Source organism: Eubalaena glacialis, chromosome 15 (assembly GCF_028564815.1).
Source record: "Eubalaena glacialis isolate mEubGla1 chromosome 15, mEubGla1.1.hap2.+ XY, whole genome shotgun sequence".
In the NCBI taxonomy this organism is placed as follows: domain Eukaryota; kingdom Metazoa; phylum Chordata; class Mammalia; order Artiodactyla; family Balaenidae; genus Eubalaena; species Eubalaena glacialis.
This window is the reverse complement of record NC_083730.1, coordinates 72,582,218-72,597,116: the sequence shown is the minus strand read 5'-3', so window position 1 is coordinate 72,597,116 and position 14,899 is coordinate 72,582,218. Positions and strand designations below refer to the sequence as shown.

The 14,899-nt window shown below is 52.4% G+C and overlaps 1 protein-coding gene across 1 annotated transcript; it reads right to left on the bottom strand.

Annotated features, from left to right (window-relative positions):
• Positions 1–9,818: 9,818 nt before the first annotated feature.
• Positions 9,819–10,260, bottom strand: LOC133075744 (NHP2-like protein 1). The gene has a single exon (XM_061170085.1). The coding sequence runs from the start codon at positions 10,238–10,240 to the stop codon at positions 9,854–9,856; it is 387 nt and encodes a 128-aa protein (XP_061026068.1). The 5' UTR covers positions 10,241–10,260; the 3' UTR covers positions 9,819–9,853.
• Positions 10,261–14,899: the final 4,639 nt, after the last annotated feature.

Genomic DNA, 14,899 nt, shown 5'->3' with positions numbered 1-14,899 from the left:
CCTAAATGCCATCCTGGGGGGCTGGCTGGGCTGCCCGGCCCTCGGGGTCTTCCCTCACCTCTGTGGGGAGTTCTCACCCCAAGAGAGGGAAGGTGTTTTGTTCTCTGCCCTGCCCTGGCCAGAGAGAACACAGGGCGGTTAATTGGTCATTGGGTGATCCTCCCGTAGGAGGTGAAACAGTCGGTGGGTGGGAGGAAAGGAGGCTGCCACTCTGCTGGGAAGGCTGTGCCCTTGAGGCCTGGGTCCTCGCCGTGCTGCCACATGCAGTCCTGTGACCCTCCAGAGTGAACTCAGCTCTCTTATCTGTGAAACTGCAAGAGGAATTGGTGATGAATGCCATCCTATCTACTTCACGAGGCTGCCGAAAGGCACCGGAGAGCAGGGAACTCGAAACGCTGTGTGAATTGGCACGGCCGGCCCATCAGTAGGTGGAGATGGAGAAAAGAGAACCCAGTGCCTCAGACCCCGGAGCCGTCTCTTCAGGGGAAAGGGGGTCCTCCCCCACAGTGAGTGCAGGAGGGAGGAGCTGACAGCTCTGAGTCCAAGGCTGTGGGGCTAGGCTGATGAGGAAGAGAGGGAGCAGGGCGGACAAGCTTTCAGTGAATTGCTCCTCCGACAGTACCCTGAGTCGCAGGCCTGGAGGAGTCCAGCCCAGAGAGGAGCCAGGGGCAGCCCAGGTACCCAACTGAGCCTTCTCCCAACCTGGCTCTCGGGAGGTCAACAGGACAGGAGAGACACCCCCTCCCCCTTACCAAGAAGCCAATTGTCAACAGCTATCCCACTAGAGGCACAATCCCACAGGCTCTGTAATGACCCTGCACTTTACAGTTTACAAAGCATTTTCTCACCCATCAGGAGATCCTCCCAACCATTCTGAGATGGGACTACATTACTAGTCCATTTTACAGATGAGGAAACTGAGGCCCCAGGAGGCTAAGGGACTCTCCTGACATCCATCACTCAGCTTGTTGAGAGAGGCTCCTTATATTTGCTCATCCTTACATTCATCATCTGTCCACTTACCTTGTCAAGACTCTATGAGCCAGGCTTTAGACCCAAGGAGCTCAAGGGTCAGCGGTGGAAGAAAGAATTTCCCAGGTCACCTCTGCCCTAAGTTCAGACTAGGCAGAAGGAGAATTATATTATCATGCTAAACAACCACATTTTCAGCAATAAAATTAACATCGTAATGGAAACAGTATATATTTATTTCCTTATTTATAGTCCTCTTTGTCCTAAACAGCATGCAAAGCATCTTGCAACAGAAGGCACGTCATAAAAATACTGATAAAATAAAGAGAATCAACATCGGAGAAGACAGAGACAGAGTGAGAAAACTAGGACCACAGAGAGAAAGAAAATAAATGTTTCAGATCACAAGGGGCCACATAATTATCATGGCTGAGCTTCAGAGTTGGCTCTGAGATTCCTGGCAGCTAAAGGAAAAAGGGAAATGTGATCTATTATGCAAATCTCATATTCAGAAAGGAGGAGGCTTTCTAGAGCCTCAGGGAAAACAGAGCCTGTCCTGGGACTGGGTTCTGAAGAGGATTCCTCCCTTGAGACCCACGGGGGTAGTGGGTGATGTGATGGGCCCTACTGCAGTGAGTGAATTCCTAGGGGTTGTTTCTGCAGCGGTCTTTGCAAAAGCTAATGCTTAGCATCCGATGCAGCCCAGTGACAGGGATTCTACAAGAGCCCAGGACGACACAGTTACAGACTGGGGCTCTGGCCCGACCCAAGAGTGGACTTCTGAGTCCTGAGGTTGCAGCAGGGGCTGAATAGGCCTCAGAAGCACCCCCATCCCCAGAATTTTGAAAAACCTTTTTATGGATGTATAATATGCCTATAAAATGGACATCAGATGACTTCCTCCCTCCTGGAAGATTCTGTGAGGCTGGAGTGATGCCGGGTGGTACATGAGGAGAAGGGTGGGAAGGGTGCACCGTGATGCAGGCAGGGGTTTGGGGGTCGGTGGGCCTTGAGTCTCTGTCCTCGCCTCACTCCAAGGCCACTCAGGTCCCCTGGGGTCCCTGGCTTCAGCGTCCAGGACACTTCCCGTGCCCCCTCCTGCCTGAGCAGAGCCCAGCTTGAATCTATCCCTTTGACTTGGGGGAAGCACCGCCCTGCCCTGGCCTCACTTCAGGGGCCAAATATTTCAATTATGAGGACGTGGTCAAGCCTGCCCAGTCCAGCCTCAATGACGGCGGTGAGGAGAGGGTATCTCTGGGGGGAGCGGTGGGCGGCGTGCAGAGGGAGCCGCAGACGGGAGAGGGGATGGGAGGCTGAGTGGGGTTTAGGGAGCAGACAGGCCTTCTCCGCTGGCTGAGAACAAAACCACCGGCTGGGAGGAAAATATGTGTGAGGCATTTTTGTAATTCCAAGAGGCTCGGTCCAGCTCCTGCCCAGATGGTCAATGAATCAAAGCCGGGAAGGGCTCTACCTGTCAGCAGGCTTTCTCCTGGCCCTGCTCACCAAGGCCCCACCTCTCCGACCCCAGCAGGCCAGCTGGAACCCTCCCAGTTCCCCAGAAGGACGGTTCTTCGAAGAAGAGTGTGTCACAGGCAAAGACCAGATGCGGGCAGCCCATGGGCAGAAGTCTTGGCATCCTCCTCTGCCTGCCCTGCTCCCCCGCCTTGGAGAGGGGCGTAGCCTGCATCGCCTGCTACAGTGGGTTGAATGGTGGCCCCAAGAAGATATGTCCGTGTCCTAATCCCTGGAACCTGTGTGATGGTGTCCGTATTTGGAAAAAAGAATCTTTGCAGATGTCATTAAGGATCTTGAGGTGAGATCATCTTGGATTTTTCAAGTGAGCCCTAAATGCAAGGACAAGTGTCCTTATAAGAGGCCCACAGAGGAAAGAAGAGGAGATGGTCACATGAAGGCAGAGGCAGAAATTGCAAGGATGCAGCCACACGCCAAGGAATGCCTGGGGCCACTAGAAGAGGGAGGGAGAATCCTCCCCTGGAGCCTTCCGAGGGAGTTCGGGCTTGCCAACCCCTTGATTTAGGACTTCCAGCCTCCAGATCTGTGAGAGAATAAATTGCTGTTTTAAGCCACCCAGTTTGTGGGAATGTGTTACAGCTGCCCTAGGACACTAACACATCCGTCTATCCCCTTGAAGGAGCCCTGCATTTTCATTTTGCAATCACATTGCTGGCCCTGCCCAACTTCACCTTCTCGGCTGGCCTCCCCAGTGCCCCCTGACCTCTGGCCATGTGGCTTGGTGGTCTGTTAAATGTCCCATCTTTTCACCGTTCTATACCTTTGCTCTGGCTCTTGCCTTTTGTCTAGAATGCCCTTCCTCCTTTGTTACATGGGAAATTCTTTGTGGTCCTTCAAGGCCCAGCTCAAATGTCGCCTCTTCCATGAAGTCTTCCTTGACTCCTTCAGTTTGACTGTCCTAAGTCCATTTAAGTCCATTGGAGTCCATTTTAGCTCCAATTGTATTTTTGCACAGGGCTCTAGAATTTGCCAAGCTTTTCCTTTATATGATCATGTTTCACAAGGATAATGATACCTACTGTTTTTTGTGCACCTACTATGCACAGAGCATGTACTAGGTAATAGAAATAATAGCTTCCATGTACTGAAGGCCCATGCCAGACACTTAACCATGTTACACTATGTAAAATGAGTGGAGCACAGACCGCCCGTGTCCACAGCCCTGGGAGCTAAGAAGTACAGAATCTTGGCCCTACCTTGGAGAGGCCCAAATGGAATCTGCATTTCAGTGTGATTCTCAGGGCATTCTGTTCATTCGAGTCTGAGAAGGGCTGACCTACAGCACCCAGCACAGGTACAGGGCTCTGACACCCTGGGTTTGAATCCTGGCTCAGTCCTCTGCAGCTGGAGGAGCTCAGGCAAGCTTCTTCCACTCTCTGGGCCTCATTTTCCCCCTCTGTCATGTGACTCTCCTACAGCCTTTGAGAGAAGTAGATGCCATAATGCCCGGCACATGGGGTAGGTGGCTTAGGTAGCATCTGAATATCCAAGTCCTAGCTACCTCCCCCTACCCTGCCCACAAGGGCCATCTGTTCTTGATTCATTTTGAGAACTTTTGAAAGCCCCCCGCCATGATGACCCTGCTAAGGGAAACCTCAGACCTCCTAGAGGCAGCAGAGGAGGTATTGGGGTGCAAGGGAGCCTTTTCGTCTTCCCCACTCCCACCCCTGGCCTGGGCTGGGGACCCCAATACCCCCGACTCAGTCCAGCCTGCCGCATCCTCTAGTTACCGCCCCTCACCCCAGGACCCCCGGGAGGTCCTGCTTCTCAGCAGCAGTGAACCCCCAAGGGAAGCGCTGGAGGAGGGGGAGCCGGGCGTGAGGTCAGCCCCAACGTCAGCCCCTCTCACTTTCCCTGGAGGAGGCCGCTGTGTGGGTTCCAGCCCTGGGGGAGGTCTGTCCCCGCTCCAGGGCCAGACCACAGGCAGCCACGCTGGGCTGCTGCCAGGCGGGGGGGAGGTGTTCTCAGCCCCCAAGCTCCTCTCCGTCTGGCCCTCAGGACCCCTCCCCAACCCCAGATCCAAGCAACCACCAAGGGCTCTTCCAAGCAGGTGAGGTCATTCTCTCCACCAGACCAGCCTGATGCAAAGAAGTCAGCCACCCGCGTGGCAGGATTCCCACACCCCAAGTCCCTGGTCCAAATCTTCTCTCCCAGCAGCAGCCCTGGGCCCCCCATTCCCTCCACTTCATTCCCTCCAAGGGGTCCTCAGGAGTTGGCCCCAAACACCTGTTGGGGGAACAGACCCCCTGACCACCCTCCAGAGTCTGCGTGGGTCCATGAGGACAGGCCCAGAGTGGGTGGGCCTTTGAACAAGCTCAGGGCACAGACAGGTGCCAGAACCCCTGGCTCCAGGCATCATTCTCTGCCTCCAGAACTCAGGCTGCATTGACTAGGTTTATTCTGTGCTCACAGCTTTTATCACAGCTTGGCCAAGACAAAGGCTTTCTTCCACTTTTTAGGGTTTCCCAGTCATACCGGTCGGGATGCCCAGAATGTTTTTGCCAAAGGCCTGGGGAGGTTCGTGGGCCTCTGGAGGGTGGGTGAGTACAGGATCCCCCAGGAGACCTTTGAGGAGGTTCAAATCTCAGAGTTAGTCAAAAGCAGTAGATCTCAGCTGGGGTGATTTCGTCCCAACTCACACCTCCCCCGGCCCTGGGACATTTAACAACATCTGGAGACATTGCTGGCTGTCACATAGAACTAGTGGATGTGCTCCTTACTGGCATCCAGTGGGTAGAGGCCAGGGGTGCTGCTAAACATCCTATAAACCACAGGACAGCCCCCCTTGCAAAGAATCATCGGCCCAAGTGTCTATGGTGTGGAGGCTAAGCCCAGGTCAAAACGAATCCATCAATCAACCCATCATCTCTCAGCATCTAATCTGCTCCCAGAAGATGCAGCCCCCCGAAACTGACTGGATCCGCAGCTTCAGGCCTTGTGTGTGAGCACATGCATATACACACACGTGCACACACACAGGAAGTAATCCGAGAGGTCAACAACAATGCAAGTTCACACACAGACGTGGTGGGCAGCCTTGGAAAGCTCAGAGGATGGGGAGGCAGGAAGCCTACATCCTGGTTCTGGGCAGGCGTCTCCGTTACTGTGTGCTCTGGACCTGCCACTTTACCTCTCTGAGCCTCAGTTTTTGCATCATAGAGATTGGTTTAGGGGAGCACAGGCTTGCAGCCAGACTGCCCTGGGATTGGACCCTGGCTCTGGCCCTCACCAGCTATGGGAACCTGGGCTCCTTACTTCCCTCTCTGAGTCCCCATTTCCTTGTATGTAAAATGGGGACCCCATGTCCTACCTCACAGGGCTGCTGGGAAGATGAAAGAAGATAGTACACAGAAGGTGCCCAGCCCAGTGCCACCACCTGGCAGGCATTGCATGATGGCGCTCTTCCCTGACACTTCCGAGGTTCACACCAACACAGAGTCTCCACCAGGGTTGGCACACTATGACCCACCAGCTTAGGGTTGCAGATAAATCCAGGATGCTACCATTCAAATTTAACTGGATGTCCGGTATTTTTATTTGCTAAATCTGGTCCGCTGTCTGTTTTTGTAAATAAAGCTTTATTGGGTCACAGCCTCGCCTGTTCATTGACACATTGTCTCGGTCTGCTTTTTGTGCTACAATAGAGTCAGTATCCAACAGAGACCTTAATGGTCTGCAAAGCCTAAAATAGTTAGTATCTGACCCTTTACAGAAAAAGTTTGCTGAGCCCTGGGCTAAGTTGGGAAATGATTGCCTCAGGGTGGTGGGGGTGTGTGTCTGGAGCCCAAGGAGGAACTGCCCCTCTTTCTGGGCAGTGGGTGGAAAAGGTATGTGCAGAGGATGGTGGGCCCTTCTGATTACCTTGCTGGCTGCAGCCTGCAAGACATCAGAAAGAGCCTTGGCCTCAGGGGACAGGGGCCTGGGTTCTAGACCCGGCCCTCCGCTGACTTTTGATTGACCTTGGCAAAGTCCTTTCCCCTCTCTGGGCCCAGTTCTTACTTCCTTCATTTGTTCAACAGATGTTCATTAAACGCATGCAATGTGGCACATGCCACCGGACACGTGTCCCTGCTCTCACGCGGCTTCAATTCAAGCTGAGGTGAGAGAAAATGAACAAGCCCACACGTCCCCAAGCTGGTGTCAGCAGGTGAGGAAATTACGAGGATGCTGTGGCAGAGCTGGGTGGCGGGAGGTGATGTTTGAGTGGAGACCGTGATGGAGGCAGAGCCTCGATTGCCTCGCCTGCTACCTCCTCGGGGCTGCCCCGGCTGCATAGGGCAGGAATGGGTCAACTCTGGCCAAGAGGCAACATTTTTTTTAAACCCCTTTGTGTAAGACCCCTAAGAGAGGGGCCTTTCATCTCACCTTCTGATTTGGAGAGGAGAGGCCGCTGGCCAGTAGGGCTGCCGCCTGGGGGGATGGCGGGGGTTGGGAGGGGGGTTGGGTAGTGGAGGAAGGCCCGAATTCTGACCAAGGCCAGCAGCTACCTCCCTTCCTGTTTTCCTGAGCCCATTCCCAGGAGTGTCCTGTCCCAAGCCCACAGCTGGCCAAACTGGCCTGATCCCAGTGGCCAGGCCAGGGGACCAGGAGGGCTGTGCTACAGGGGCTTCCTGCAGGGCACAGCTCAGACCCTCGGGCCAACCAGCAGCCCTGGGCAAAGTGGGCCAGAGGCTCCTCCCAGCCTTGGCTTGTCCTCCTCCAAGGGCCTGACCCGGATGTCCTGGGAGGTAAGGAACCCGGCCCAGCCCTGTCTGGATGGGAGCGGTGGTTGATAGGAACTGTGACAGCCGTCAAACCTGGCATATAGCCCCACCCGTGCTCCCTGTGCCCCTAGAACCCCCTGCAACATTGTTTTATTCCCTCTTCCACAGAGGAGCCTCTCAGTTCTGAATTCTTTCCTCTGGACTGTTTTTTCTGCTGGATTAATCTGATGAACAGATTACCAATGATTATGGCTTGATGCTGTGCCAGGGGTGCTGGTGGCCCAGTGGAGACACCACTAGGTCACACATTTACATTTTAATTGGGGTCTTCGGAGCCCTAAGGCAAATGAGTGACTAATGGTGGAATTTTAGACACATGGCAAGTCAGTGGGGGGATAAGACCCTTGGATTATAGTGTGTATAAAAAAATATTTCCTTACAGGTGAGCAGGGCTATAAAATTTACTAATGTAAAACTCATCTCATAGGCATTCATTTATTTAATTTCCTAATAACCCGATTGGAGAGGCAGGTCTCATTTGAGGCTTTCATTCACATATTATTCAGTGCCTGGCTCTGTGCCGGCTACTAGAGCCGGGGGTGTGGGTGCGTGAAAACACAAGAGCCGTTTTACAGGGAGGCCATGTGGTCACTGTAATACAGAAGACAACTGACTCAAAAGAGGCAGTGAGGAGGAAATGGAGGCTCAGAGATGCGGTGCGCATCCCAGCAAGGGATCAGCATGGCCCACTGGGGATGGGGGGATCCACTGCTCTCCACCCTCAGGGGAAGCTCACTGGTGTTCAGAGAATGAAAGGACTTTGCATCAAAAAAGTTTGGGAAACTCTGGGTTAATCAAAATCAAAAAGATGTCTTCGTTGTGGGACTTCTCAGAGCCTTTAGGACAGTCAGGTGGGACGGGCGAGTGCAGCATGTCCATAGATCTTTCATAACTATATTCTGTGGACACGGTCTGGGAAATGCTGATCTGCCCACTTCCTTTAATGTCCTGTTAGGCATCTTTCCCAGAGGCCGCTGCCTGCCTGCCCCACACGAATTCTGTCTGCAGACCTTTTGTCTTCCGCTTCCCTAGACTTCTGGCACGACCTGGGCTTCCTGAACAAAAAGGGAGACGGAGGGGAGTCAACAAGGCACAGGTCTTTCTGCCCCAAATCTCAGCTTCATCTCACACCTGCTAAGCCAGGGACCGGAGCTAGACTCCAGGGCAGGGCACATGGCACCCTTGTGAGGGGTCCTTGCAGAGATGCCCCCAGCCACACTAGGCATGGCCCCGGGGGCCCTAGTCAAGGCTGGGGCCCGAGTAATCTTTCTAAAACACAAATCAGCCGATGCATCTTCTGCTTAAAACCCTCAGTGGCTCCCCAGTACCCTCAGGAGCAAGTCCAAAGTCTTACCTTGTGCTCTGCCCACCCCTGAGCCTCATTCCCCATCACTTCCTGCTTTATTCTCCAGCAAAACCAAACTGCTTGTGGTCCCCAGGACATGCCATGCTTATTCCTGCTTCCCTGCCTCTGTATATCCAGTCTCCGTGTCTAGCGCATCCTTCACATTCTTTTTCCTCTGTATCATTTCATCCTCCTGAGAAGCCTCCTAATTGGGCCTCTTCTCCTGTGAGAATTCTCCCCGCACCCCCAAGCTGGTGTCTCCCCCATATTCTTTTTTTTTTTTTTTTTTTACGAATATATGTGTTCTTTATTAGGATGCTCACAAGAATGACACATTAGCACTGTCCTTCTGATGTGATAGAGAATACATACATCTGACCCACATCATGGCAGGAAATAGGCAGGGGTAAGGGCTCTCAGAGCTGGTACCAAGTGTCTACTGAAGAAATCTCCATTCACCAAAGCAAGGATGTTCCCTTGAATTCCATCATCTCTGCTGTAGCTCCCAGTTCTCCATGACTGGCCCAGAATCCTCCATTCCAGAACCTCTTGCCACACCTTCAAGACCTAGGTCAACTGTCCCATGTCTCACTCACCAAGGCGCCTCTGGAATTTTGCAGCATATCTCTTTGGTATGTTGCTGCCCTGCCACCCTCAGAGGCATAGGTGGGAGTTGGGGGGAAATATATTACCAAAAGCAAACAGCAGGGGTACATCAGAAACTGACTCTTGGGACATACACCCAACAACTTCACAGAATACATGTTTCCTCCCCAAATGATACATAATGCCCTAGAGAACAAAGGAAACCCCTTGATTATTCAAACACGATCCTGTATGCTGGGCACAAGGGATACAAAGTGGACAGTGTTTACTTCCATCATGCCCTGCACAGTAGGAAGTTGGCACCTGAAAGCTGGAACCAAATCTCTACCTTGGCTCTTCCCTGCCTTTGAATGGTGTCAACCACCCTGCTTCCACCTGTTCTGGGCATGCATTTTCCAAAAGGGAGGATAAGATGGCAGAGAGAGAGTGGAAGTGGAGATTACAGGAGAGGCTGGGGAGGAGATAACAACCTAAAAACAAGACAAAAACAATACAAAAATACAAAAACCAAATTGAGCACTACAATATTTTATAACAATAGAAGGTAGCTGGAAATACTATATGCTAACAGACAAACGATACATAACCCCTGGGGTAGGAGTCAGCAGCAGGGAGTTTGGCAGAGGCCACCTGTTTAGACTAAGAGCCTTTCAATGGACTGTTGGATGGATTGGATCTGCTGCTTCAGTTGTGAGCCTTCTTTGATGGTGACAGAACAGGCGATGACAGGCCTGGAGACCCCACAGGCTCGCCCCAGGGCCTGCTTGGAGCGCACAAACACGTAGGGCACATTCTTGTCCTCACACAGCAGTGGGAGGTGCAGGATGATCTCCAGGGGCTCGGCGTCTGCAGCCATCACAATGAACTCAGAGATGCCTCTGTTGAGGGTTTCGGTGACCTCATTGGCTCCTTTTCGAAGCTGCTTGTAGTTACATGACTGCTGAACGAGGTCCAATAGTTTCTTGGTGAGGTGGGCAACTGCAAGAGGGTAGGCCTTCGGATTTACATCGGCCTCAGTCATTGAGTCCACCTCGGCGGTCTCCTGCCTGATGCCGCAAGGACCTCCCCCATATTCTAAGAAGTGATCTTATATGTGTCTATCTCCCCAGCTACACCGCCCCCTGTTCTATCCCTCTGAGTCCTCAGAGCTGTACAGAGGACCATTCCACAGCCGGCACTCACAGATGTGTACCAACTCCTATGTATCAGGAGACACATGGGGTCCCCAGTGGGGAGTGCAGGACCACAGGCAGGCTGTGTGGCTTTGGGCAAGTTCCTGGACCTCTCTGTGCCTCTGTCATCTTATGTAGGTTGTGGTCACTCTGAGTTAATAGACGTATAACATAGAACAATGTCTGGCCTGTGCTAAGAAATATGCCTGTTATGCTATGCTGACAATGGTGGCATCAATACCAGTGTCCCTGTGCTAGCTCTGTCACTGACTGGCTGGCCGTGGGCAAGAGCCTTTTCCTGGCTGAGACTCAGTGTCCCCAACCTCAAAACAAGGCCATAGGATGGTTGATCCCTGTAGTGGGTTGAATGGTGGTCCCCCAAAAAGGTACATCCACATCCCAGAACATGTCACTGTGACCTCATCTGGAAAAGGTTTCTTGCAGATGTAATAAGTCAAGGATCTCTAAATGAGATTATTCTGGATTATCCAGATAGGTCCTAAATCCAATGACAAGTGTCCTTATAAGAGAAAGGCAGAGAGGGAATTCCCTGGTGACCTAGTGGTTAGGATTCTGGGCTTTCACTGCTGTGGCCTGGGTTCAGTCCCTGGTCGGGGAACTGAGATCCTGCAAGCAGCACGGCATGGCTGAAGGAAAAAAAAAAAGAGGGAGCGAGAAAGGCAAAGGGAGATTTGAGACACACAGGCAAGAAGGCCATGTGAAGACAGAGACAGAGACTGGAGTGATGCAGCCACAAGCTAAGGAAAGCCTAGAGCCATCTTCTAGAAGCCACCTGGAAGAGGCAAGAAAGGATTCTCCCTCAGAGCCTTCGGAGGGAGCATGGCGCTGCCCACACCTTGATTGCAGACTTCTGGCCTCCAGAACTGTGGGAGAATAAATGTCTACTGTTTTAGGTCACCCAGTTTGTGGTCATTTGTTACGGGCAGCCACAGGAAACGAACACAATTCCTAAAAGGTTCACCTAGCTCCTGTGAGAACTGACCCAGAGATTCTCATTATTATCAGATATGTTCTCCATGGGTAGCCCCAGGGTCCCTGAAGTCTGAGAAGGAGAAACCCTATTCCTTCTCTGAGATATTGATCCTGGGACACTTAACACTTCCTCCCTCATCATCCCTTAATAACCCATCAATACCTGTGGTGGTTAGAGCTGGAAGAGTCTTTTGAGATCCTTCCTCATGCCTCTGCACCTTAGCATAGGCTATTCCCTCAGGCAGAAATGCTATTCCCTGTTGCTTCCATCTGCCACTTGACTACTCAGTCTCCCAGTGGGCTCAGACATCCCCTTCTCAATGAAACCTTCTTCAAACGCTCACCCACCAGCTGCCTGGCAGAGTAAACCCTTAGCCCCTTGTCCTGATGTTGCAGGGGCCATGTCTTTATTCATTTCTCTATCATCAGCATCTAACTCAATCCCCAGCCCTGAGCAATCACTCAAGCCACTTGTGCTGATGCGAAGGCAGGCTCCCATCAAACACCCGCAGCATCCAGGTTAGGAGACCAAGCCTGGGTTTGCTCAGGGCCACTCAGAGGATGGCCTGGGAGGCCCTTGACAGTGGAGCTGAGAACTCTGGCTTCAGCCACTTCCAAGTGACTGTACCTCTCTGAGTCTCGGTTTCTTAATCAGTTAAAAAAAAAAAGGAAAAAGAATGTACAGCAAACCTCAAAGGGATGAGAAAGTGCTTGTGCAGCATTTCAGAGTTACAGCTGTTGTCTTGGGGCTGTGGCCGCTGCCGTCAGGCTGGGACCAGACCTGTGTGTCTCTGTCATCCAAACACAGCGGGGTCTGCCTGGGTGTGCTCATGTCCTCAGCCTGTAACCCTTTCTGGGGTAATGAGTTCCATACGTTTATCTTTGCTGGGTACTGTGAATTCCTGTTTATCCAGAGACCCACAGAAATAAACACAATACTCAAATGACCAGAATTTTCCATCTCAGCATGTTCAAGGATAACCCCAGTCACAGCTATCCCCTGGGCCTTGCGAGACCCTGAGTGCGCATCACATACACGTCCCCCCAACCCCCATCCCTGGCATGTTTGGTTGCATTTCACCATTTGGTGGGGCCAGTTATAGAACTGCAGACCACAGGAGCTAGAAGGGCCTCAAAGAAACCCCTGTGGGTTTCAAACTGGGCCCTGAGGAGCCCTGGGGGGCGGGGAGGTGACCCAGGGCTATTTGCGGGAGTGGGGAACGAGGCACGCTGAGAAGGCAGAGCTCAGGGTTTTACATATTGGGCTATCACATGAGATTTTCCTTTAAGGAGGGGGGTTTCTTTTGCTAAAAACAAAATAAAAACACCCGTAAAATGTCAGAAACCACCAACAAGGTTCAAATCTTCCTCACTTGACAAAGGAAACCTCTGGAGCCCTGAGCACCTTAGCAGAGGTGGCCGATTGTGCACTGGTTGCTGGATCCTGAGGTCTGGCCTGAGCCCATAGGGGGCAGTGGGCTTCCCACCATCCTATGCCTAGATTCCTGCCAAATCAGAACACCCTCTGCCCTGCCCACCCCCCGGGCGGAAGTTGACTGGGCTTCCCTCGTGTATCCCAGACTGACCTCCTTCCAGCTTTGAAGAAGAGGACCTGCTCGGGGACCAGGGGTTTGGTAAACACGACTGTGGTCACTTTCCCCATCCAGGTCATCTCCTCCTGCAGGGAGGGTCCTGCCCACACGGCCCCCCGCCCCTCCTCCTTCCCGTGGAGCCAGCAGTCTGGACATCTGCTGGCATGTGGGTCAGAGATTTGTGCTCGGGAAGAGCCGGGAAGCGGGGGGTGCGGCCGGGCAGCAGGTGGTTTCCCGAGGAGTGGTTCAGTCGTGTGCGAGTAGCGCAGGGCGGTCACAGGCAGCCCCACTGACCAGGGTCGGCTTAGTGATGTGCTGAGCTGAATTCTCAGAGCCTCACTCCCTCGGTGTGTGTGTGTGTGTGGGTGTGTGTGGAGTCCCTACCATGTGGGGTCCCAGAGGTGAGCAAGACCCAGTGACCCTCCAGGAGCCTGCGGTCCAGCGGGAAGACAGACGTGGAGGCACTCAGATGCTGTGCTATTTAGGGGGGCGCTGGGAGCTGGAATATAACAAAAAAGGGGGTGTGTGAATGAGATGGGGGGGTGGGGTAGGGAGGGACTCCAGGGAGAGTGACATTGAATCTGGGAGGAATTGGAGTAAGCCAGGCAGAGGAGCAGGAAGAATGGTGTAAGAAGACAGAATGACTGAGACAGATGATGACATTAGGTGAGATGATGCATGTATGACGCTTAACAAACATGCAGGCCACGGGCGCTCAAAAAATGACAGTGATTCTTGTAATTCCTTGTCTAGAATGACGGAATCATGGCTCTCAGGGGATCTAAAAGGTCATCTAAGCCAGTGCTTCTCAAAAAGGAAGGGGGGAAATGGGTGTGATTTTGCCCCAGGGGACACTTGGCAATGTCTGGAGACATTTTTGATTGTCACAAAGATTGGGTAGGGAGGGCTGTGCTGCATTAGAGATAAAGGCCAGAGATGTTGCTGAAAATCATACAGGTGCTAAGGGTGGGCCTCAACTCAGTGTCAGCCACACCAAGGTTGAGAAGCCCCACTCTAGGCTCACTTCCCTCAGACTTCCCTCCCTCTCTGAGCCACCTCCACCAACTGACTGTCAGGTCTGCACTTGAGCACACTCCAGGGACAGGGAGCTCATTACTGCCAGGCAGCCTGTTCTGTCCATAAGTTCAGCATACTCACAGTGTTCCTTTTCACCATGATTTGAAATCCCTTCTGCACGTTCCTATAACCTGCAAGCATTTGTCCTAGTTCTGACCCTGGAACTAGCCTAAGTTGAGCATCTGCTTCAGATGCCTTCTAATGTTTGTGACACTTCTAATGTTTGTGAACCTTCAAATGTTTGTGAACCTTCTAATGTTTGTGAACCTTCTAATGTTTGTGACACTTCAAATGTTTGTGAACCTTCCAATGTCTGTGAATCTTCCAATGTTTATGAACCTTCAAATGTTTGTGAATTTTCAAATGTCTGTGAATCTTCAAATTCTTGTGACTCTTCCCTGTTCCAGGCCCCTCCATGTGATCAGGAAGCTTGACCTGGGACGTGGGGTGGTCCCCTGCCTGTATGAAAAGCACAAGGATCTCAGCACCCCTACTTGGGAGCCAGCAGGGCCAGGCCCGAGGAGCCTTGTGTCCCTGGGTTCTCCTGCTGCCACTTGACGCTCTTGGTCATGCAGCTTCTCGGAGCCTCAGTTTTGTCTCCTGTCAAATGGGTAGGAAGACAGCCTGGCTTTTTTGCTTGGTGCCATGATGCTCAAAGGAGGTAACAGATAGGAAGATGCGTTAGAAAGGTGAAGACACTGCACAGAACAGTGTAAGAGGTTAACCTTATGGGCCAGGTTTTTTTTTTTATATTTATTTATTTATTTGGCTGCGCCAGGTCTTCGTTGTGGCATGCGGGATCTAGTTCCCTGACCAGGGGTTGAACTTGGGCCCCCTGCATTGGGA

Bases quoted from the DNA above. Each gene is read 5' to 3' on its own strand.
- LOC133075744 (XM_061170085.1), bottom strand. From the start codon at position 10,240: ATGACTGAGGCCGATGTAAATCCGAAGGCCTACCCTCTTGCAGTTGCC.